The sequence below is a fragment of the Prionailurus viverrinus genome, chromosome B2 (assembly GCF_022837055.1).
Source record: "Prionailurus viverrinus isolate Anna chromosome B2, UM_Priviv_1.0, whole genome shotgun sequence".
In the NCBI taxonomy this organism is placed as follows: domain Eukaryota; kingdom Metazoa; phylum Chordata; class Mammalia; order Carnivora; family Felidae; genus Prionailurus; species Prionailurus viverrinus.
Genome location: NC_062565.1, coordinates 90,954,925 through 90,978,757, shown reverse-complemented (window position 1 = coordinate 90,978,757; position 23,833 = coordinate 90,954,925). Strand labels below are relative to the sequence as shown.

General features: G+C 34.0%; 1 protein-coding gene across 1 annotated transcript in view; it reads left to right on the top strand.

Annotated features, from left to right (window-relative positions):
- ASCC3 (activating signal cointegrator 1 complex subunit 3) overlaps nt 1-23,833 on the top strand; it is a 361,738-nt gene that overhangs the window by 225,083 nt on the left and 112,822 nt on the right. Inside the window, exons 21-30 of the mRNA XM_047858492.1 lie at nt 2,498-2,723; nt 3,984-4,138; nt 7,617-7,715; nt 9,792-9,960; nt 12,685-12,905; nt 14,666-14,751; nt 16,180-16,346; nt 16,455-16,600; nt 16,724-16,844; nt 19,304-19,446. Coding sequence (XP_047714448.1) covers nt 2,498-2,723; nt 3,984-4,138; nt 7,617-7,715; nt 9,792-9,960; nt 12,685-12,905; nt 14,666-14,751; nt 16,180-16,346; nt 16,455-16,600; nt 16,724-16,844; nt 19,304-19,446 — 1,533 coding nt within the window. The remainder of the gene's footprint in view (nt 1-2,497; nt 2,724-3,983; nt 4,139-7,616; nt 7,716-9,791; nt 9,961-12,684; nt 12,906-14,665; nt 14,752-16,179; nt 16,347-16,454; nt 16,601-16,723; nt 16,845-19,303; nt 19,447-23,833) is intronic.

Sequence of the window (23,833 nt, the reverse complement as noted above, 5' to 3'; positions counted from 1 at the left end):
TCTCTGACCCTCCCCCGTTCATGCTCTGTCTCTGTCTAAAAATAAAATAAACGTTAAAAAAAAAAAATTTTTTTTTAATAAAATTTTTAAAAATTCCTTTTTCATCATTTTTTATTGAGTAATGCCTCCTCTAAGTTAAGGAAAAATAAAAGCTTAATCTTATTATAAATATAGAAATGATTCTGCTATGTATCTTATGTTGGTAGTTTTGTTCAAAAACTTTATATAGAAAAAGTATGTTTGTGTTAAATAAATTAGTATTAACAGCCATAAATACTCAGGGGTGCTTTAAGATAACTATAAACATGAAATATTTGCAAACATGAACCAAGACATATTGGCAAGCAATTTGAATGAATTCAGTAATTTAATCAAAGTAGCCAAGGAACCAGGTGATTTCATATACTCTGTAAAGCAAATGTGGATGTGGTGAAAACTTCCTTTTCTTTTTGCATTTTGGAAGATATGTGTTTCCTGCCATAAAAATTTATATATAGTCTCAAAACTCTGTGACTTCTATAGGAACCATTGTTTCTAACTTCTTTTATCTGTTTTTCTGAAAAATAATATTATATTGTCATTTTATGTTTTCTAATGATTTTATATTGAAACAGTTAATGACTTCTCTAAAAGTTAAAACTTTTCTGGGTTCCAGATGAATAATCTGGCCCATTTATGCTTGATTCAAGATTATCAAGACTGACAGATGGATTGCTTTATAATGTAAAACTTATGGTTTCTTCATGATTGGTGCTCAGAAAGTCAGTCTCAGAAAATTAAGGTTATATCTCAAAGCATCCTGGTTTTTCTTAAATGGCTATTGTGGGTTTATTATTCTTGAATGCGTGGGATAAATTACTTTTGAGTTTATGTTTTAAGTTTAAGCCATCAACAGTTCCACAAACAGCCTCTCAGCTCTGTAAAATAGTAATCATCCCTTCTGTATTTCTAAAACTTGATTATCTCAGGCCCGAGATAAATCCTTAGCTCAAATATTCTATGATTTTATAAAGAATCCTATATTTAGCTTCTCTAACCTGCACATTTTAGAGACTTTAATCATTATGCTCACTCAAGTTATATCATTCCAGATTAAAATGCCTGCTTATATCTCACATGGGATTCCTCCTTCCATTTCTTTTAGCTTTTAGGGAACAACTGTAGGTTGTGACATAGAAAAATAACATACTTTCAAATACAGTTGGGAAAATTAGCCTGGCATGTTCTTACAAGAGCAACTAGGAACGATGCAAGAAGAAAATCTCTTTGGTAGATATAATAATCAAAATGTTCACTTCATTTATCATTCTCTTGGCTTAATAAAAGCCATCCTGTAATTTTTAATAGGTATCCAAACTGTCCTTATACTTCTAAGTACCATTTTTGTTCTTAAATTTCTAATACTGATAAAAAGTAGTTGAATTTGTTAAGAGACAAATACATATTTTATATAAAATTTAATATCAAATCCCTTAACTCTTATGATCATTTTTACCTCATAACTTCGATCTTGGTCAAAATCATAAAAAGAGAAGAAAAAGAGTGAAGATTTTAGATAGAGAAATCGAAGTTTTTAAAGTCTTCATTTTCAGATATAGATGTCATTAAATTCTATGAGGTATCTCCAAGTTCATGACTTTAAAAACAATCTTCAGTAAAAATAGGCAAAGTTAATGATAGAGGGAAGAGAGCAAAACAAATAGAAACTAACTGTGGAGATGCTTAATAGGCTTCAAACATTGTAGCTTTCTATATGTCTATTAATGAAATTATCCTGACCATCAAATTTAGAATTTTGGAGTTAAATTGGAGTTGTTTAGACCTGACTTTGAATAGATACTGTGACACAAACTATCTGTGTGATCTTGGTCAAATTATTGACCATACCAAGCTTTAGTATCTTCATCTGTAAAATCATAATATCAAGATCAATCAAATGCAGTTGTTATAAAGATTAAATGAGATAATAGATTAAATTAGATACATAATGCTGTTAATATGTTGCTTGGTTTTTAGAGAGCCACTAATACAGATAGCTACACTCATCAGTACTTCCTTTATCACTCTTCTCTTACTAATTTTTCCATCTGACTGGATCCCAAAGTCCTCCTTATTTTCATAAGTAGACTTATAATCATTCCACTATATACCCAAGAATATCCTTGACTGTCTCTTATATTCTAAATGGCCTCAACAGCATACTAAGTACTTTATATACATTTTATCTCCTTCATTCCTGGTTAGGGGATGTAGGGTGGAGCTTCCTGAAAACTTGGAAATGAGGCTGCCATCTGAGAATTAAACAAGATAACGTCCACATATGAAGGATGTAATTATTCTTATGTAGAAATAATCAAGATAAATAAGGTTATATGAGAATAGATGTTGCCTACAGGTGCAACTTGGCATACTTCTTTTAAAACTGGGTATGAATGACAAATTTGACAAATTTACAAGTACACTGTACCTAACTACTGACCCTCTTTTTATTCTTCAGAATGCAGCTAGAATTGTTCGTGCTCTTTTTGAAATTGCTCTGAGGAAACGTTGGCCTGCCATGACCTACAGGCTCCTGAATCTTAGTAAAGTCATTGACAAGAGGCTTTGGGGTTGGGCTAGCCCTTTGAGACAGTTTTCAGTGTTACCACCACACATTCTAACAAGATTAGAAGAAAAAAACCTTACTGTGGATAAGCTGAAAGACATGAGGAAAGATGAAATAGGTAAGAAGGAAGCAAAAGTGTTTTAATGTATTATTCTGTACAAATAAAAGTTTATTAGATATAAAAGAGAACTATTGTGCATTTGCACATTACTCAAGATAAATTTTTACCATTTTAAATCACGGTATCAATATGTAAATAACATTTGTTCTTCTGTGTTTATATGATGTTGAAAAATTATTTCTCCATACATTTTCATGTACCTAAACATTTTATTGGACAAATGTATAATGTATTGACTAGTTAATATTTCACATTCAGAACAGAATAGACATTACACATGAAGGGAGTCAGGCTGAGGAGGAATAAGGGGGGAGGGATAAGGTCCAAAGATGTAAAGAGAGGTTGAGGTAGTTATTTCACTTGTATAGTGAGAACACTTTCAAGATAGAATGGTAGAAGGGAAGTATCAATGAAATAGAGAGAACTTGAGAATATTAACGAAGGAAGTTGAGAGCACTCACACTGGAGTAACATGTAAATGTTGTATCAAAATAAGGAAAATCACTTTAGTTCAGATTCTGGTGAACATAGAACATTTTGATCTGTTCATAATCTCGCTTTAAGAAATTATATTACGAAGAACCTAGATAGACAAGAAATGTTGATACTATTAAATATAATCTGTTTCCACTTAATTGCTTGAACTGAAGTAGGAAAATGTCTATAGTTAGTCACATCTGTTTGTGACTCCCCCCCCCCCCCCCCACCGACCCTGGCATTCCCAGACATAACTATTTCAGAATCTAATCATTCATGAAAATATGTATAACTTGTTAATTATGTGCTATGTGACCATATTTTATATTTTAGCATTTTTCTGGAAATGAGTTTGGATGGGTGATTTGTGTTTTATTACCAAAACATTTCCTATCATGGTTATAATGTTGAGAAATAGACTTTGTGTAAATTAATGGCTGTTTTCACAAAATACTGAATATTTTTATACTATGTCATGAGCTAACTAGGAGAAGTGGAATTGTTTATAGTAGTTTAAACACTGTCAAGTTTCAGTAATTTTAAGAACCCTATTAATAGCTGAAGAAACCTTGATACTGGTTTTCAGAGCTATGAATTGCTAATTCAAGTTAACTATTACAAAATATTCAAACATGCCAGGTCAAGAATGTCAGCTATTCTACATAGCAAATCATAAAACAAGCAATAAAACCACCTTCTCTGAAATCCCATTTACAAGTCAGATTATATTGCTTTTTTTCTGTCTGAACACATTTCTTCTATGTGATGTTTTCCTTACAGGTCACATGCTGCATCATGTGAATATTGGGCTCAAGGTCAAACAATGTGTTCATCAGATTCCTTCTGTTACAATGGAAGCATCCATTCAGCCCATCACACGGACTGTCCTCCGAGTGACACTCAGCATCTGTCCTGATTTTACTTGGAATGATCAGGTAAAAGTGGAAAATATCTACATCCATGATAAACAAAATGTCTATACTGCAGGTTCAATTATACCTCCTTACATATGTCCTTAAGGCATGTAGAAAATCTCTAAAAAGAAGATACATTGAAGATTTATTTTAAACAGTATAGTAATATTTACTATCATCCTCAAGAAAAACATGGTATAATACATTAATATGTCAACCAATGAGACCTTTCCAGAACTCTTAGGTGACCTAAATATTTAGCATTGAACAACAGTTTAGTGATTCACTTTCATAGTGACTTTGCTTATTAACTCTGTCTTCTTTAATTTTCTCTCTGGTATCTTCATTTTTGCCAGTCCTACTTACTCTGTCATTTTAGTCTATTAAAAAACTCAAGATTCTTCCTGCTAAACAAGCCCTTTAATCCTGATATTTCTCCAACTATCATTCTCTTCTTTTCTTTACCATTAGACTTGTAGAAAGAGTAGTCTGTATTTTCTTCCTGGTCACCAGTTTCTCTCCTGCTGAGACTACTTTCTCAGTGATTACTAAAAACTTACTGGTTCCCATAATAAATGACTTTTTCTCAGATCTTTTTACTTCTCTGAACATTCAGCACTATACTTCGTCCTTCTTGAGAATGCCCTTCCTTGGCACCCAGAACATGCCTGTTTCTGTTTGTATACCTTCGATTCTTCTTTCTAAATCTTAGGTGTTACTGTTTGTGTGTGTGTGTGTGTGTGTGTGTGTGTGTGTGTGTGTTTAGGAAGATCTACTCTTGATCCTCTTCTTAATCTGTCAAAATTTTTAAAGGTCTGTCTTTTTTTTGTGTGTGCTTTCATTTATTTTATTTTTATTTTTTGTTTTTTTTATTTTTTTTTCAGTATATGAAGTTTATTGTCAAATTGGTTTCCATACAACACCCAGTGCTCATCCCAGAAGGTGCCCTCCTCAATACCCATCACCCAACCTCCCCTCCCTCCCACCCCCCATCAACCCGCAGTTTGTTCTCAGTTTTTAAGAGTCTCTTATGCTTTGGCTCTCTCCCACTCTAACCTCTTTTTTTTTTTTCCTTCCCCTCCCCCATGGGTTTCTGTTAAGTTTCTCAGGATCCACCTAAGAGTGAAACCATATGGTATCTGTCTTTCTCTGTATGGCTTATTTCACGTAGCATCACACTCTCCAGTTCCATCCACGTTGCTACAAAGGGCCATATTTCGTTCTTTCTCGTTGCCATGTAGTACTCCATTGTGTATATAAACCACAATTTCTTTATCCATTCATCAGTTGATGGACATTTAGGCTCTTTCCATAATTTGGCTATTGTTGAGAGTGCTGCTATGAACATTGGGGTACAAGTGCCCCTGTGCATCAGTACTCCTGTATCCCTTGGGTAAATTCCTAACAGTGCTATTGCTGAGTCATAGGGTAGGTCTATTTTTAATTTTCTGAGGAACCTCCACAGTGCTTTCCAGAGTGGCTGCACCAATTTGCATTCCCACCAACAGTGCAAGAGGGTTCCCGTTTCTCCACATCCTCGCCAGCATCTATAGTCTCCTGATTTGTTCATTTTGGCCACTCTGACTGGCGTGAGGTGATATCTGAGTGTGGTTTGGATTTGTATTTCCCTGATAAGGAGCGACGTTGAGCATCTTTTCATGTTCCTGTTGGCCATCTGGATGTCTTCTTTAGAGAAGTGTCTATTCATGTTTTCTGCCCATTTCTTCACTGGATTATTTGTTTTTCGGGTGTGGAGTTTGGTGAGCTCTATAGATTTTGGATACTAGCCCTTTGTCCGATATGTCATTTGCAAATATCTTTTGCCATTCCATTGGTGGCCTTTTAGTTTTGTTGGTTGTTTCCTTTGCTGTGCAGAAGCTTTTTATCTTCATAAGGTCCCAGTAGTTCATTTTTGCTTTTAATTCCCTTGAAAGGTCTGTCTTTTCAGTAGTTACTGTACAAAGAGTACAGTAGAGATTGTAGATACAAAAGAAAGTCTCAATCCTTTCTTTCAAGAAGCCAGTGGAGGAAGGCAAGGAAATCAGTAATTGTAGTGGCAATTCCTACTTTACATGGTTATTGTAAGGTTCTAATTCAGTTTCAGTAAATACCTTCTACATTACCTGACATTATTTGTACATCTTTAATATGAATTAATTTTGTCAGTGTGCTCAAAAATTACCCAACCGTAGTCCTAATGCAAATCTACCACTGGTCATAAACTGTCCTAACCAGTAATTTCTTCAGTTTCCTCATCTGTAAACATAAGTAATAATAATAATAATAATTAGTTTTTCATAGAATTTCTGTGAGAGCTACATGATATAAAATTATATTTAATATTTGTATAAACAAAGTTTCACATAAAATATAAATTAGCCATATACTCATATTTCATTTTGTATTTAATAGAGTATTTTTAAAATTCATAAAAGCTTTATTTTTTTCACACTGTTTACTTCTTTCAGTATCCATAGAAAATCTTTTACAGTTTGGTTTAATTCATTAGTATGATAGTGTACTTAATTGTTTTTATTGTAAACTCTATCAGTTAGAAGGCTGTTGACTATAAGAATAGAAAACCTAACTTATCTCAAACTGACTTATGCAGAAAAATATATTGTCTTCCACAATAAAAGTTCCAAAGGTAGAATAGGCTCCAAAGGTGATTGAGTCTTTTATTTAATGCTATAATTTAGGGCCCATCATATTGCTGTCCTTACACTCTTGGCTACTTTCCAAATATTTTCATGCTTCTTGTTCACACTTAACAGAGAAAGGTAAACACACCCCTACTTCATTAACCCAGAGCATGGACTAGAAGACTTTTTCTTCAGTCTAATTGGGCATGTGCCTATCCCTTACCACAAGCTGTTTGTTGTAAGGAGGATGCTGTAAGCTGATTGGCTTGTACTAACCAAAATCATCCTGAGAGATGTGGTCACCTTCTCCTGAGTCACATTAGATAAAGATGAACACTGAACAAGATTGAGCTTTGTTAGGGAAAAAAAGAGGGAGAGGAATGAATACACGAAATATCTAGCTATCCAATGGAATATTATTTGTCAATTAAAAAGAATGAAGACTGATGCATGATACAACATGAATGAACCTTGAAAACGTAAATGAAAGAAGTGAATCACAGATGCCCACATATGATTCTATTTATATGAAATGTCCAATATAGGCAAATCTTTATAGAGAGAAAGCAGATTGGGGTTGTCAAGGTTGCAGACCAATAGGGGAGATACATAGTGACTACAAATGGGTTTAAGGTACCTTTTTGGGGGTAGTTCTAAAATTAGATTATGGAAGAGTTTGTACAACTTTGTGAATATATTAAAACCATTGAACTATATACTTTAAATGAGTAAACTTTGTTATGTAAATTATACATCAATAAAGCTGTTAGAGAAGAATGGCTGCTGGGTGTGCAGACAACAATATCCCTTACTTGAGTTAAAATATACATAGTATTAGAATCTTATTTTTTTTCTAGGTCCATGGGACAGTAGGAGAACCTTGGTGGATTTGGGTAGAAGATCCTACAAATGACCATATTTATCATTCAGAGTATTTCATAGTTCTAAAAAAACAGGTAAACATGGGTGTGTTGCTCTATTATTATGTTGCTATTATAGAAAGAAGAAAATATGAACTAAATAATTTCTGTTTTTACCTATTTCTCTACAATTTCATAATGCCATTAAAGCTTTATTTATTATTTTTTATGTTTCTATTTGGTTTTAAAGAAAACAGGAATTGCATGTTATTGTATTCATATATTCAATGTGATCTTAGTTTGAGAAATTGAATTGTAATTTTTATCATGGTTTAAGGCATGACTTCCAGAGGAGTGGAATATGTCAAATGGATGGGATAAGTAATGTAATAGATAAATAAAATTAAATAAATAAAAATTACTAACTTAGGTTATTTATTAAATAAAAACTAATAACTTTAGGTGTTACAAAAACAAAATACTAAAGAGTATTGGCTCACAGTAAAAAGGGCATTTTTTTTTTCAGTATATGAAGTTTATTGTCAAATTGGTTTCCATACAACACCCAGTGCTCATCCCAGAAGGTGCCCTCAATACCCATCACCCACCCTCCCCTCCCTCCCACCCCCCATCAACCCGCAGTTTGTTCTCAGTTTTTAAGAGTCTCTTATGCTTTGGCTCTCTCCCACTCTAACCTCTTTTTTTTTTTCCTTCCCCTCCCCCATGGGTTTCTGTTAAGTTTCTCAGGATCCACCTAAGAGTGAAACCATATGGTATCTGTCTTTCTCTGTATGGCTTATTTCACTTAGCATCACACTCTCCAGTTCCATCCATGTTGCTACAAAGGGCCATATTTCATTCTTTCTCATTGCCACGTAGTACTCCATTGTGTATATAAACCACAATTTCTTTATCCATTCAGTTGATGGACATTTAGGCTCTTTCCATAATTTGGCTATTGTTTTTTTTAAATTTTTTTTTTCAACGTTTATTTATTTTTGGGACAGAGAGAGACAGAGCATGAACGGGGGAGGGGCAGAGAGAGAGGGAGACACAGAATCGGAAACAGGCTCCAGGCTCCGAGCCATCAGCCCAGAGCCCGACGCGGGGCTCGAACTCCCGGACCGCGAGATCGTGACCTGGCTGAAGTCGGACGCTTAACCGACTGCGCCACCCAGGCGCCCCTAATTTGGCTATTGTTGAGAGTGCTGCTATGAACATTGGGGTACAAGTGCCCCTATGCATCAGTACTCCTGTATCCCTTGGATAAATTCCTAGCAGTGCTATTGCTGGGTCATAGGGTAGGTCTATTTTTAATTTTCTGAGGAACCTCCACACTGTTTTCCAGAGTGGCTGCACCAATTTGCATTCCCACCAACAGTGCAAGAGGGTTCCCGTTTCTCCACATCCTCGCCAGCATCTATAGTCTCCTGATTTGTTCATTTTGGCCACTCTGACTGGCGTGAGGTGATATCTGAGCGTGGTTTGGATTTGTATTTCCCTGATGAGGAGAGACGTTGAGCATCTTTTCATGTGCCTGTTGGCCATCTGGATGTCTTCTTTAGAGAAGTGTCTATAAAAAGGGCATTTTTAAAAAATTTTCCATAAATAACAGCAGAAAGACTCAATTTGATGCTGGCATATCTTTAACTGTGATGCTTCATCCATGATTTCTCTTTTTATTGAAGAGAAAGCAAGTTTCAGGCTGGGAACCTTGGGTAGACAGCAGTAGAATTTCACAGCAATGTTTTGTGTTCATGATTACCTTCTATTTATGCTAGTTCCTCTTATTTCACTTAATGTAGTAATAGAATTTAAAGAAAAATATTAAGTAAATAATTTGGTAAAAATTATGAAGTTGAGTAATTTAATGCATGAAGTTTGGGAAATTCTGATAATGAGTCATACTGGTAACTTGTTAATACATGATGATATGCATATATAAATAATATAAATTGAGTATAAATTTTACTTTCAACAATATCAGGTATCCTCAGAAGGAAACCACCTACACATTTCTAAAGTGCCTGAAAATCTCGACTATTTAGAAATCTAAGATATTTTCTTTATCTTTAGTACCTCTTGCTGTAGATATCATTGTCTTAACCATAGACTAAGAAGGCCTTTATCATTAGCATATTCATGTTCATTTGAGACTTTATTTCACATTAGGTTATTAGTAAAGAAGCTCAACTACTGGTGTTTACAATCCCTATTTTTGAGCCTTTGCCTTCCCAATACTACATCCGAGCAGTGTCTGATAGATGGTTAGGAGCTGAGGCTGTATGCATTATCAACTTTCAACATCTGATTCTACCAGAGAGACATCCTCCTCATACAGGTAACATTGAATAGTAACTTGAATCATTGATTTTGCAGAAGTGTTGTGTTAATTAAAGTTGCAATTGTCTATACTTAAAAGTTGTCTGAATCTGAATCAGAATCCAACTTATTTGTCAATATAGTTTGAAAAGAGACTTTCTAAAATAGATTGCTATATATACATTTGGTAGAGTTTCATGGTGGGCCTTAATTTTGTTTTAGTTCCAAAAACATTAAAGTAAGTCTAGTTCAATCTCATAGTTCTAATAAGCATGAGACTCACTATTTCTGTATTATTTTGCCTTTATCCCTATTTTTACATATAATCATTACAATTTCTCCATATTTTCCTTTTCCATTGCAAGTGTTAATCTGTGCTCTCTGTGAAACTTTTGAGGTATACTTTTTCTTTGCATTTATTACTGTTTACTTAAACTTATTTCTAGTATGTTAAATGAATTAATTAAAGTGAATTATAGGTTCTTTTCCCTCCATACAGTGTGCTTCTACACCAAAAAAAACAAATGCTAATATTAAGGAATTAGATAATGCTATCACTACAGAATAGATTCACTATACCTCAAGTCACTTTGCATCCAACCAACAAGTACCATTTTTATTAGTTCTGTTCCTCCACAGTAATATGATAAAAGGGTATATACTAATCTGCAATATCATGTAACAGTTTTTCATTGTCAACTAACAAAAATCCATTTTAGATTTTTTGCAACATGAGCAAGTATGTTTATATTGTGACTTATAAAAGAAGCAAAATTTCATGAATGTTTATATTGATACTTTCCAGTGGCCTATATTCTATTTCAAAAATATCTTTAGGGGCACCAGTGTGGCTCAGTCAGTTAAGCCTCTGACTCTTCATCTCAGCTCAGGTCTTTATCTCAGGGTCATGAGTTCAAGCCCATGTTGGGCTCTTAAAAAAAATCTTTAGATTGAGCTATTAATTTATTATATTAAGTTTATTTCTTACTGAGAATTCATAATTGATAATTATTGACTTCAGGAGGCCTTTAATTTATAGAAAATTGAAGGTCATTTTTTTTTTCATATAATTCCTCTGTAGACAAACTCTTTGTTTTTTTCAAAATAAAAATGTTAGTAAGAACATTTTTATTAGTTCTTACTAACATATTTTTAACAATCCTTTGGGAAATGAAAGAAGTCATTAATGTGACTTTCATCTTTGCCATTTTTGTCAAATGGGTACCTTGTTCATTATCTTAACATATCTTAAAGGGAAATACTTTAGACTACAGCTTAAAACCACTTGGATATGTTGATAAAACTAAAAAAGTTTGTCAACAGAGAAATAATGAGATTGTAGTATCTACTGATATACTCACTGAAGAGGACCCTTCTGCTTTTCTTCCATCAAATATGCCTTATATGATATCTAGAATCTCAGAATACATAACGATGTTTAGTGCTTTAGTTTAAAAATACATGCTACCATCATCACTAGTAGATCTCTGACTTCAGTACTTGATTTTAACATGCATGAACATTATATTTTAATGCTCATTTTATCACCTCTCTGTTGAGTGGCCAAGCACATAACATCCTATTTATATAATTAGTTGACTTCTAACTACATTTTAAAAAGCAGTAAATGTACCACCGTGACATCTCAGTTGATACTATAAATGCATGATGTAACCTCAGTGATTCCCGGTTCTGTTTGGCTGAGTGTGTGTGTGTGTGTGTGTGTGTGTGCGCGCGCGCTTGCATGCATGCGGGTGTGTGCCTGGGTACATGTGTGCATATGGTGCCTCACTGAGCCTAAATCAGCCAAGAAAATTCTTCAACTTTCATAGAAGTCAATCATTTTAATTTATATCAACGATATATATCGACAATCGATATATACCAAAATGTTTATTTTTTAGTTCCTATTAAGAATATGTCTATGCCTTGATTAGCATTGCAAGGTAAGACTTCTTCCCTTCTTGATTTCAATAGTACAGAAAATTTAGGAGATTATAATCTGCTATAGAAAACATGTGGTTAGCTCTCAAGTACCTATGTAATAGAGTAGAGCTGTGGAGCTAAGGTAATATTTTAAAAATAGCTTTTTATTTTTAAGTGTAATTTTTGAGAAGAGAATTCTCCAGGCTTTCTGTTATGTGTTTTCTCAGTGCAGTTCTTTTGTACCCAGTCATTCTCTGATTTGAAACTCCCCCCTGAGTTTCTTCCTTTAATTATTTTTAGTTTAGTTTACATTGGCTAGAGCAATAGCTCACTCAACCATTCTGGTTTGGTCCATTTTCTAACAGATCAAAGGAAATTTCTTATTGGTAACCATTCTAGCACTGAAGTTTGCAAGTGGTTTTCCTTTTTCTACAGATAGGGGTAGATTTAGTTTTCTTCTATACCATGCATATTTTCGTTCACCTGTTATTCAAATTACTTTCCTGATTGGGAGGAGCAATATAGGTAGGTAGGTAGATGGATGGATAGATAGATAGATAGATAGATAGATAGATATAGGTATGACATTATATTCGGTATATGGGGACTCCCCCAGAAAAGTGTCCAGTTCGTCAATATTATAGATGTAGTAACAGGGAAAAAAAGATATGTAACAGTATATAAAAATTTTTGTTAAGTCTTTTTTTTCCCCCTCTAAGGAATTAAAGATTATTATAATTTATTCATAAGAGACAATATTCAGTATTGTGCATTTTTTCCAGTTTTTTTAATGGCAGTACGTGTTTCATCTTTTCAGAATTACTGGATCTTCAGCCTTTACCAATCACAGCTTTGGGATGTGAAGCATATGAAGCACTATACAACTTTAGCCACTTTAACCCTGTGCAGACACAAATATTTCATACCCTGTACCACACAGACTGTAATGTCCTCCTTGGAGCACCCACTGGATCAGGAAAGACCGTTGCTGCTGAATTAGCCATTTTCAGAGTCTTCAACAAGTACCCTACTTCAAAGGTCTGTTTGAAAGAATCACATGCTTACATTAAATTAGAAAACGCAGTTCATAATCTGTAAACTAGCCAGTTCTAAATACACATCAGGACACAAGCACTCTCTCAGTGAATTTTCTGAGCAGGAGGTGGGGGTACAGGGGACCAGATCAGTATTAGATAACTAGCCAGAAGAAAACTTATCTTAAACTTTGGAGTTCTCTAGTTAGATTTCTAATGTACATGTCAATTTCCACATGTCTTTTTCTCATTATAAGATACCTGATTCATAGCCATATTTATAAGATAAATAATGACTTTTACTCACATCCTTTTGCTATAAAAGAAGTCCTAATCTGGGCACCTGGGTGGATCAGTCGGTTGAGCGTCCGACTTCAGCTCAGGTCATGATCTCACAGTTTTTGGGTTCAAGCCCTGCATCAGGCTCTGTGCTGACCGCTTGCTCAGAGCCTGGAGCCTGCTTCTGATTCTGTGTGTCCTTCTCTCTCTACCCCTCCCCCACTCACGCTTTGTCTCACTCTTTCTCAAAAGTAAATAAATGGGGGCGCCTGGGTGGCGCAGTCGGTTAAGCGTCCGACTTCAGCCAGGTCACGATCTCGCGGTCCGTGAGTTCGAGCCCCGCGTCGGGCTCTGGGCTGATGGCTCAGAGCCTGGAGCCTGTTTCCGATTCTGTGTCTCCCTCTCTCTCTGCCCCTCCCCCGTTCATGCTCTGTCTCTCTCTGTCCCAAAAATAAATAAACGTTGAAAAAAATTTAAAAAAAAAAAAATAAATAAATAAATAAATGTAAAAAAAAAAATTTTTTTTTAAAAAGAAATCCTAATCTTTAAACAAATACAGTTTAATTATACACAGGAAATACAGAGGCAGTTTTATTCCACATTTCTGCAAATGCCATATTATTAATGTAAAGTAATGTGGCAAGTCAAATAAGTCTTAAATTTATGCTTTCCTGAAATGTGAAGTACATACTCATAGTTTAGAGGTACATATTTTTCAGGAAAGCTAATTCATACATTGTGATTGGAATTATGTGGTATTTTCCTCATCATTTATTATTTTAGAAATGTTTTAACTTCCTTTTTCAGTGATTTTCAATTAGCGACTTATTTAGCGACTTATTTTCAATTAGCGACTTATTTCAATTTCTTCTCTGCTTAGCTTGAAGTTTTCCTACTTCTCAGTCTATTTTGTGGTTTGTGATCCATTATGAGACCTGTTAATACAATAGTAGAGCTCTCCTATAAATTTGAAACATTTTATAAGGGAAATATTTTTTTTCACTGAACATTCTGTATATAGATTTGGATTATTAAAGACCAATTGTTGTTATTAAGAAAAGGTAGAATATATGACTAGCATTTTCCATAAAATCTCCATTAAAATTTAAACAACCAGATTATTTTTTAGAATTTCAAAAGTAGTAACTTTTTTCATGGAGGAGTTAGAATCTTGATCATAATAACAGGAAAAACTTATTTTCATCAGAATATAAAATACTTAAAACACCTTCAGTGACTTTTAAAAAATATTTAATATTTTCTATGTCAGTATTTTATGATGTCTTATATTTCTGTCTTTGGATGAGGGTAATTTGAGCAAGTTAGTAACTTTCCCCATTAATTTTAAATTTTAAATTTTCAGTAATATAAGATACATTTTTAAACCACACTGTCGTATGTGGATGAATTTTACGGGGTTTACCTTTATTTGAAAATGATGTTACTATTTTCATGAGATCTTTTTACCCTCCCCTCTGCTTTCAGGCAGTGTATATTGCACCCTTAAAAGCTCTTGTACGTGAAAGAATGGATGATTGGAAAGTTAGAATAGAAGAAAAACTTGGTAAAAAGTAAGTTCTTGCTTTATCAGAAGATGTGTTTTAAGTAACCTAAAAGGATGAACAAATAAAAGATTTTCACAAAAGTGTTGAATGCTTTTACAGTGATTTTCATAGTCTTTTATTTAAGGGTATTGTAATTACTGTTAAAATGTTATCACTATTCCCATTGTTTTAGTATCGAAAAATGAAAGTCCTTTAATTATTTAATATGAATACTTGACAAAATAATTCTCTCAAAATTTTTAAATTCTAAAACTAAAGAAAAATAAGTTTTATCTCTTTATTTTCCTTTCATATCTTTCACAGTAAGTTCCAGAAATCACACTGAGGGCATTTTGCTTATAAATAATCTACCAAAAAATAGAAATTCGTTAAAGAACATGACTTTTTAAAGAATATTTTAGTATTGCACAAGTTTATTCATTGTGGTATTGTTTTTACTAGCAAGGTGGCAGGTAACCTGAGTGTCCAATAGAACATGACTAAATAAATTATAGTACATTTACACAATGCAAAATATTGTATCATTCTATTAAGAATGAACTTTTTATATACTGAAGGAGTGATCTCCAGAGATATTATAGAAAATGTTTTTAAGTAAAGTATCCTATCTTTTACTTTTTTAAAAAATGGTAAAGAATATATGTTGTTGCTTTAGAATAAGGACCAGGTGATTGGAAGATAGACATACTACAGAGACTGCTCACCACACATTCTTTGAACCACGTGAATATATTACATATTCAAAATAATAAAATACAAAAATAAAAAATGAATAAAAATAAGCAAAAGCTTTGGGAACACTGTACTTGGGGGAACTAGTCTTACCCTTTTTTGTTTTTTTAGAATTAAGTTAGATATAAAAACTATTTAGTGATTACCTAAAATTTAGAATTGGCCTTCAGATTTCCCTCTTTCTCACTATAAAACTGAGGTCTTCTTAGAATGAGGCAGCACATATTTGCCCCAGCATATCTTATTTATGTCCTAGTATGTTTGGATTTACCTATAGTATCTATAGAAATTTTTAGTCTAAAAAAAGAAATGAAGCTTACACGTAATTATGTTCTTAGTGAATGCCTCTTTATGTCTTAATAAATTAACACTTTCCCTCATTAGAAAGGTGTTTATTCCAACATATGGAGAAGGAAGTATGAGTTCAGCTCTATAAAAACACATAGAGCAGAGACTTTGTAAACATAATCATAGCAAAGTTTGACACCTTTGCATATCTGCATGAAAGTTAGATTATCAGTGATTTCAATTGATATGTTTTGTTACAATTCTTAAGAAACATATTTTGGACTCAGAAAATTTCAGAAATCAAGGGGAGATAAAGTAGTATTAAGCATTATAAAATTTTATTCTGAAGGATAAATTCTTACCTTTCCAAGGGCATGTGCTTTCTGAGAAAAAGATCATTTTCTTCCTTTCCAGAGTTATTGAACTAACCGGGGATGTGACTCCTGATATGAAATCCATTGCTAAGGCTGACCTTATCGTCACTACACCAGAGAAGTGGGATGGAGTCAGTAGAAGCTGGCAAAATAGGAACTATGTGAAGCAAGTCACTATTCTCATCATAGATGAGATCCATCTGCTTGGTAGGTACCACTGTATCTGATGCCTGTTTACACATTTTGACTCTCATACTTGCAGCAGCCAGCATCGGACTTGTTAAATGATTGACATGTATTATTCCTATTTCCTAGGGGAGGAAAGAGGCCCTGTTCTAGAAGTCATTGTATCTCGAACAAATTTCATCTCATCACACACAGAAAAGCCTGTTAGAATAGTTGGACTATCTACTGCATTAGCTAATGCCAGAGACCTTGCCGATTGGCTCAACATTCATCAGGTATATGGAAGATTGATAAATAGGCATTTAATAGTGTGGCTTAGGTGGCCATATTAATGAGACACTGTTACATACACTTAAATAGGAAAACAGAAAATGATTTCTTTCTCGTTTTTACTCTAGATGGGCTTGTTCAATTTCCGACCATCAGTACGTCCAGTTCCACTGGAAGTTCACATTCAAGGCTTCCCAGGTCAACATTACTGTCCTCGTATGGCTAGTATGAATAAGCCTACATTTCAAGGTAAGCTTCAGATCCTTGGAGTAATTTGTATGGTAGCATTAAATGCATTCGAGATAATTTGGGTTTCTTTGAAATGGCGGTACTGTTCCAACTTCCACAAATGTGTAAAACAATTTACCTCAGCTGTTAAGGAAAGAAAATGTGTGTTGAATTAACTATTGAAAATTGGAGAGATTTTGTAGATGATACAGTGTTGGTAGTAGAAAAATGTGTTCTTAAAAAGTAAATCATTCTTAATCTTTTAAGTTATTGTCTTATGATAGTAGCTTGAACAAATGATAAATAGGAACTATAAGTGTAAAAAAAATCACATAATCTTAATTTTTACCAGAAATCCTAAAACTTACAAATTTCAATACTTTTTTTTTTTTTTTACAGTGTTCTGCTTCATTTTCTGGTTTTCCTTTTCTAACAGATTAGGCAAGCAGGAAAGATTTAAGAATAACACTCCTATTTTATTGAAACATGTTTTGTTTAGGCTGCATAAGGAATATTTATTATATCAATTAAAAATAACCTCCAAAATAAATTCTCTAGTGTGAACTGCTGTTGATTGTGAGGTGACAGTTGTGAGGTGACTTTTTAGCTGCTGTAATTAGCCTGATGACAGAAGCAAAGTATTGATTGTGAACTAGAGACCAATCTTGGCAGTTCAGATTATTTACACCTCCACAGAAGCATTGTACAAAATCACTAATGAACAATAAATCTGCCGTGAGCTGTTCAGCCACACCTGTTCTTGCAGCAGCAAAAATCCATTAAATGTTGAGGTTTAAAAAAAGAGACAGATTCATTCATGATTATGTGTACAAATGATACCAATATTGTACTAATATGTGTATTTTAAACATTGTATTTCTAATACGATTTATCAAGGCACTACCATTTATATTCTGTAATATTCTGATAAACTGTGAGTGAGAAATAAGATAGTTTATTTTTCACAGTATGTATTGTGATTGCTTGTATTTATGTAAGGAATGGCCAATTGCATACCAATGGTTGAAAGGAAGCATTTGTGTTATATAAATCAATAGTAAATAACTGAAATACTTACACTTCTCTAGATATGATATCAATACAGAAGCTGTCCTTATAAACTGTTTATTATACCTGTAGTGTATCACTGTATTTCTTTGAGTTTAGAAATAGGATTTTATAGCTTTATTTTCTTACTCTTCGAGTATAAATATAGTGAAGTTCATGTCAACATTTTCATTATAATCCTTGTTAAGAAACAAGCCTATAGAAAGAAATTCTGCAGCTCACATTTCAAACAAGAAATTACAGAAGGTTGAATTTTTTTATGTAAAACTGTTAAATATCTCTGTGTTAAGAGATCTTTGTACACATAAGTGTTAATTTCATATGTGCCATCCTATCAGTATTTCGGAGCCAATGTAAAGAAGCCCTGTTTCCAGTTAGGTCAGATGATTTATGTGGCTCTTTAGATAATTTTTTTTCTTTCAGTCAAATTACTCATGTTTCAAACTATTCATTGCATCTTCTGTGTGTCTACCTTCCATGTGAATCTCTGTCACTCAGACAGAGATTCAGACATGATATTCTCTTCAGCTCTCTTCTACATTCTCTTATCTTTCCATTTGAAACCTTACACATCTGTTTTAGAGAAAAGTAAAACCTTCATTCGACATATCTCTGACTAGTTTATTGATATAAAATCTTTTTTTTAAATATTATAATGCTTTTATTTATATTTGAGGTAGAGAGAGAGAGAGAGAGAGAGAGAGAGAGCGAGCACATGAGTGGAGGAGGGGCAGAGAGACAGAGACAGAATCTGAAGCAGGCTCCAGGCTCTGAGCTGTCAGCACAGAGCATGATGCGGGGCTGGAACTCAAGAGCAGTGAGATCATGACCTGAGCTGAAGTCGGATGCTTAACCCACTAAGCCACCCAGGTGCCCCACAAACTCTCTCTTAGTTATTCCATTCACTAGTAATGACAAAAATTAAAGGAAATTTTGGAGCTTTTCTTAGAGAGTTTTCATCACTAGGTAGGACCTAACTCTCTCCCCCAACCCTAGGACCAGTTAACTCTATAATATCGTTGCTTAGGTGAGCAGAAACACAACTCAGAAAACTCAACCTTAGATTTAGTATTCATATACAGCTTTTACTGAAGAGTCTCAGCTTTTGTGTTACCTTCCTCAGCAACTCAGAGTAGAACTGGGAGCTGACACAGTTCAGCTTCCCCTGTCCAGGCAATATGCTCTCGTAGGTAGGTTCAGCTACCTTTCCTTTCCTGTCATTTCTCCAATATGTTGTCAGATCCAAGTAGTACCACAGATAATGCTGAATTTCATGACTAAATTAAGAATTTATTTAAATCAATGATACTAGCTTTCATGTATCATCCATTTCATATCCTAATGACATTCATATTTGGTTGTAAGTAGCTTGCTTACTCTTATTGTCCACATTTTCCACAACTTTTCAATAGCAATTAGAAGCCATTCTCCAGCGAAACCTGTTTTGATATTTGTCTCATCAAGACGTCAAACTCGTCTTACTGCTTTGGAATTGATAGCTTTTCTGGCTACTGAAGAAGATCCAAAGCAGTGGTTGAATATGGATGAAAGAGAGGTAAGCAATATATTTTATTTCTACTTCTTATACATGTCAAATTAGTTTGTATTATAATTAATGAAAATTACGTATTTAATGATGTGTAGTTTTACTCTATACTAAAAGTTTAGTATAACATTACAGAAATTTGGGGAAAAATATAGGAAATGCATAATACTGCCACCTTAACACCTTTAATATTTTTATGTATTTTCTTCCAATATTTTCCTGCTAAATAAGTATTTTTATTCCATATTTACTTCCATATGTTTTCCCTTCAACATCATCAGCTATGTATATTATAATATGCATATTTGTCTTTCTATTGGAGTGTTCACTGCCCTCATGCAACTTATAATCAATTTTGCAAAATTAACTTCTTATAAAATATGTAATATGACCATTTTCAAAAATTTAGAAAACACTAAATGTATAAAAATTAAAAACCTGTTGTTATCCTGTAGCCAAGTAGTGAAATTTGAAGCAATTAAAATTTTTTATGTCTATACAATTCTATTATGTGGCCATTCCATTGTATTTTTCCTCTATCATTAGATAATCATGCACCTTTATTATTATAGGTTGGTTTTTATTTAGACTTGTTTCCTCAGTGTAGAGTTCTAACTTAAAATGCAATGGGTCAAATAATGTGTATATTTTTGTAGCTTTTCATATACACTGCTAATTATTTTCCAAAACGCACATCCCAGTTAATGTCCCCACCATTGGTATGTGTATTGTCAGTAGTGTATGAGAGTAACAGTTTTACTACATCCTCATATGGTGTAATTTGTTGATATATTATAGATAAAACATTCATTATTATTTTAATGTACACCTTGATTTTTGTCTGATTGACTTTCTTTTCTCTGATTTGTTTGCTATTGGTTGTCTCTTTCTTTTTTGTGTCTTCATTCCTTTGAGGTTTTATCTTTTGCAGTACAGCATTTTCTTAAAGATTTGTATGAGAGCCTTACCAAATTAAAACATGCACTCCTGAAACTTAGTATGATACCACTTTTTTCCGTATATATTTATGACTACATACATAGACACACATATTAATCTTTCATCTGCTTTTATTAGTTAATTTCGCTGATTCCTTGGATGTCCTTTTGTCTTAGTAGCTTTTTACAAGTAGTTTTTGCATTTTATGTGGTACAATAAGTTAATATGGTTCTTTGTGATTCCTTCCACTACATCTAAATGTAGATATTCCTGTTTCTCTCCATGGATTTATATATAGTGATTTTCCTTTTTTGTGCTTTCCTAGTTTTTAAAAACTATTTTTTCTAGTTGGAATTATGATGAAAAACAGATAAAATCAGTAATAAAATTGTTGCATTTTCTGCCTCTTCCCACCATATCACCCCTTTCTGATCTCATGCAGCCTGAAGAACAGTCAAAACAGTGTTTCTAACCCACCAGTGTCCAGTCTCAGCAGCTGGCATATGTTCCCTTCTACTTCTCATGACTCATCTAGGATTAGTGGACCTGGTAGATGATACTGTATATATATATTATAGTCATGTGTTAACTAATAATTTGAAATGCCTGCAGGTGACCTTATTCACTGATAAGTAGCAGACCCCAGTATTAGCTTCATGTAAAAGGTATCACATGAATCCTTTAAGTAGAGTAACAGCTACCCTTTTATCTCTCAAGTTTCATCATTACTTCCTTAACGTTAGTTCCTTAATGTTACTTGTGTGTATATATGAAATGTTTAAGATACATAACTTAAGATAAAAATAATTTTGTTAAAAGATTTCCTCTCCTGTGTTATTCACTTAGTATGTCCAAATAGTCACTTTGTTGTGTCTAAATGGTATTTTGAACTTAGGATGCAAATGGTGAAAAGTAGATGTAGGGAATATTGATGGTTCATATGCAGCATCTGTCCGGGCTCAATCTTTTTTCTCTTGGGTCTTATTCTTAAAGTGTTCCAAATGGAGACTTTTCTTTGAAGTCAAGGTACAAAGTACATACCTATTGAACACATTTTGGGACGTTTGCTCAAAGTGTATTTGTGTGTGTGTGTGTGTGTGTGTGTGTGCATGTGTTATAAAAGGCTGTGTGTTTAGAACGTATGTGACTCATACTAACCTCAAATGTGAACCTCATGTGCTCTTCCAAACTAGAGTGCACTTACTATTTGTTTTTTATTTTAACGTGTGAGACCTAAGCAACTGGATAGCTCAGCCATTGTGTAGAATTACTTCTCTGTTTTGTTTTTTTTTTTAACAGCACAAAAATTTATCACCAAGGTTAATTAGAAACCATAGAACTTGTTTGCATGGTTTCTGCTATTTTGTAGATTTTCACTGCTAAAATAAGACAGCTAGAAATTATACCATTCTTTGGCATTATATCTCACCAAGCACACTACAATAATAGGACCGTCCAGGCTTTGTTTTAGTCTTTCTTCTAAAAGCCATCACCTTTAAAATCAAGATTTCAAAGAGTTTGCAACTGATTGATATGCAGATTCAATCTGATTATACCAAAAACCTATAAGGTAGGTGTTTCAGTTGTTGAATTCCTAATTACCTTAAAATAGGAGGACTTTTTAACACCGTAATCTTTATGAGAGTTACTTGCCATAATATCCTGGACTAGAAGCTTAGTGACAATTCCTGTTGCTGCTTATTGTACAGTTTCAGATTGGTGTTCTGTGGCAGGACCAGGTAGGTTAGGTCAGCAAAGTCAAAAAAAAAAAAAATCCATCTATCTTCTTCACCCAATAAATTATCAAAGTAAAGTATTGGGAAGCAGAAATACTCCTTCAAGTGTGTCGTTGATGTAAAATCATACTGCAGCATAAGGAAACCCCCAAAGTAATGCCCTTTCAAAGTTCTCATCAGGAAGATTTTTCTGCGGTGATTTCAGAAGTGTGTGGGCATATGCTACCATGTCCCTTGGAATCTCAGTTTGATGACCACCACTTCCACCATTAACCTCAAATGATTGTTGGGCTTACATCATTCTCTCAACTTTCAAGTCCAAGACAGAAACATTGGAATACCTGAGCTTCGGCCTCAAGCATGCAGCAGGAATGAGAATATCTTCCCTTCTTTGGCCTTTATGCAGGGGGGGAGATATTCAAATGCTGGCTGGCTGTCAGTAGTCTTTTATAGTCCTTTACCTGCCCAAACTCATCAAACACCATTCTCTTCATACCTACACTTTAAAAAAAAAATAGGGGCGCCTGGGTGGCGCAGTCGGTTAAGCGTCCGACTTCAGCCAGGTCACGATCTCGCGGTCCGTGAGTTCGAGCCCCGCGTCAGGCTCTGGGCTGATGGCTCGGAGCCTGGAGCCTGTTTCCGATTCTGTGTCTTCCTCTCTCTCTGCCCCTCCCCCGTTCATGCTCTGTCTCTCTCTGTCCCAAAAATAAAATAAACGTTGAAAAAAAAAATTTAAAAAAAAAAAAAATAAAAAAAAATAAAAAATTTTCCTTCTAACAGCTAACCCAATTCTCCCTCATATAACCAAAATCCACTCATCTTTCCCCAAGGCAGACAACTGAAAATTTCCTCATGACTCTATCGGTCCTAGATTTCTTGGTTATATCCAGTCACTCTCTGGTTCTTTTACAATCTCATCTCAATATTCTCTAGCCAGCGGACTAAATTATAAAGTTACCTACAACCCATACATGCTATATTCAAAAGTGGAGGGTAGAGAGGAAAGAGAAATGAAATTGGTTAAAATAATGTAAAATATGTTAATTAAAATATATGAGATAGCAAAGGTGGAGGCCACAGCATTTATTCCTGCAACACAGGACCAAACATATTTGATTGGGGAGCCAAACAGACATTTGTGATTTATTTTCTCTACCATCCATCACCTATATACTTCTTCAACCAGCCCCTGAGCTAATTAAGCTTTTTTTTGTCCAGTGGAGTAACCAAAACCCACCTTCCTGAAACACTGGAAATTGGATTTTTATATATGCTTACTATATAAGGCTTTAAAAGTTTTTGATTAATTTTTCAAGTGGATAGTGTAATGTGAGAAGATTTCTCTAGGGTCCATCCAAATTTTTCCCTCTCCTTATTGCTTAGCAGCAGCCCAATTTCTTTATCAGGATTGATCACCTAAACTACACTATGACCACATTTTGATTGTTCACCCCATAGAATGAGAGATGTGGCTATTTTAGCTTCTAAGTAAATTGTTACATCCCTTGGATATTAAGCCTCCAAACTAGCCAAGCTAGAATTATAGGGAAGGGAAACAAAAATTCTCCAAGTGGTTTATTAGCTGCTGACTGCAAAAGACATTTGGACATTGACTGCTTGGTTCCTGGAACTATATATTCTGGCAATGAGAGAAATAGTATTTAATGATTACTAGTTCAAAGCATACACCTCATTTTATAAGATAGCACTCCAACCTTCAC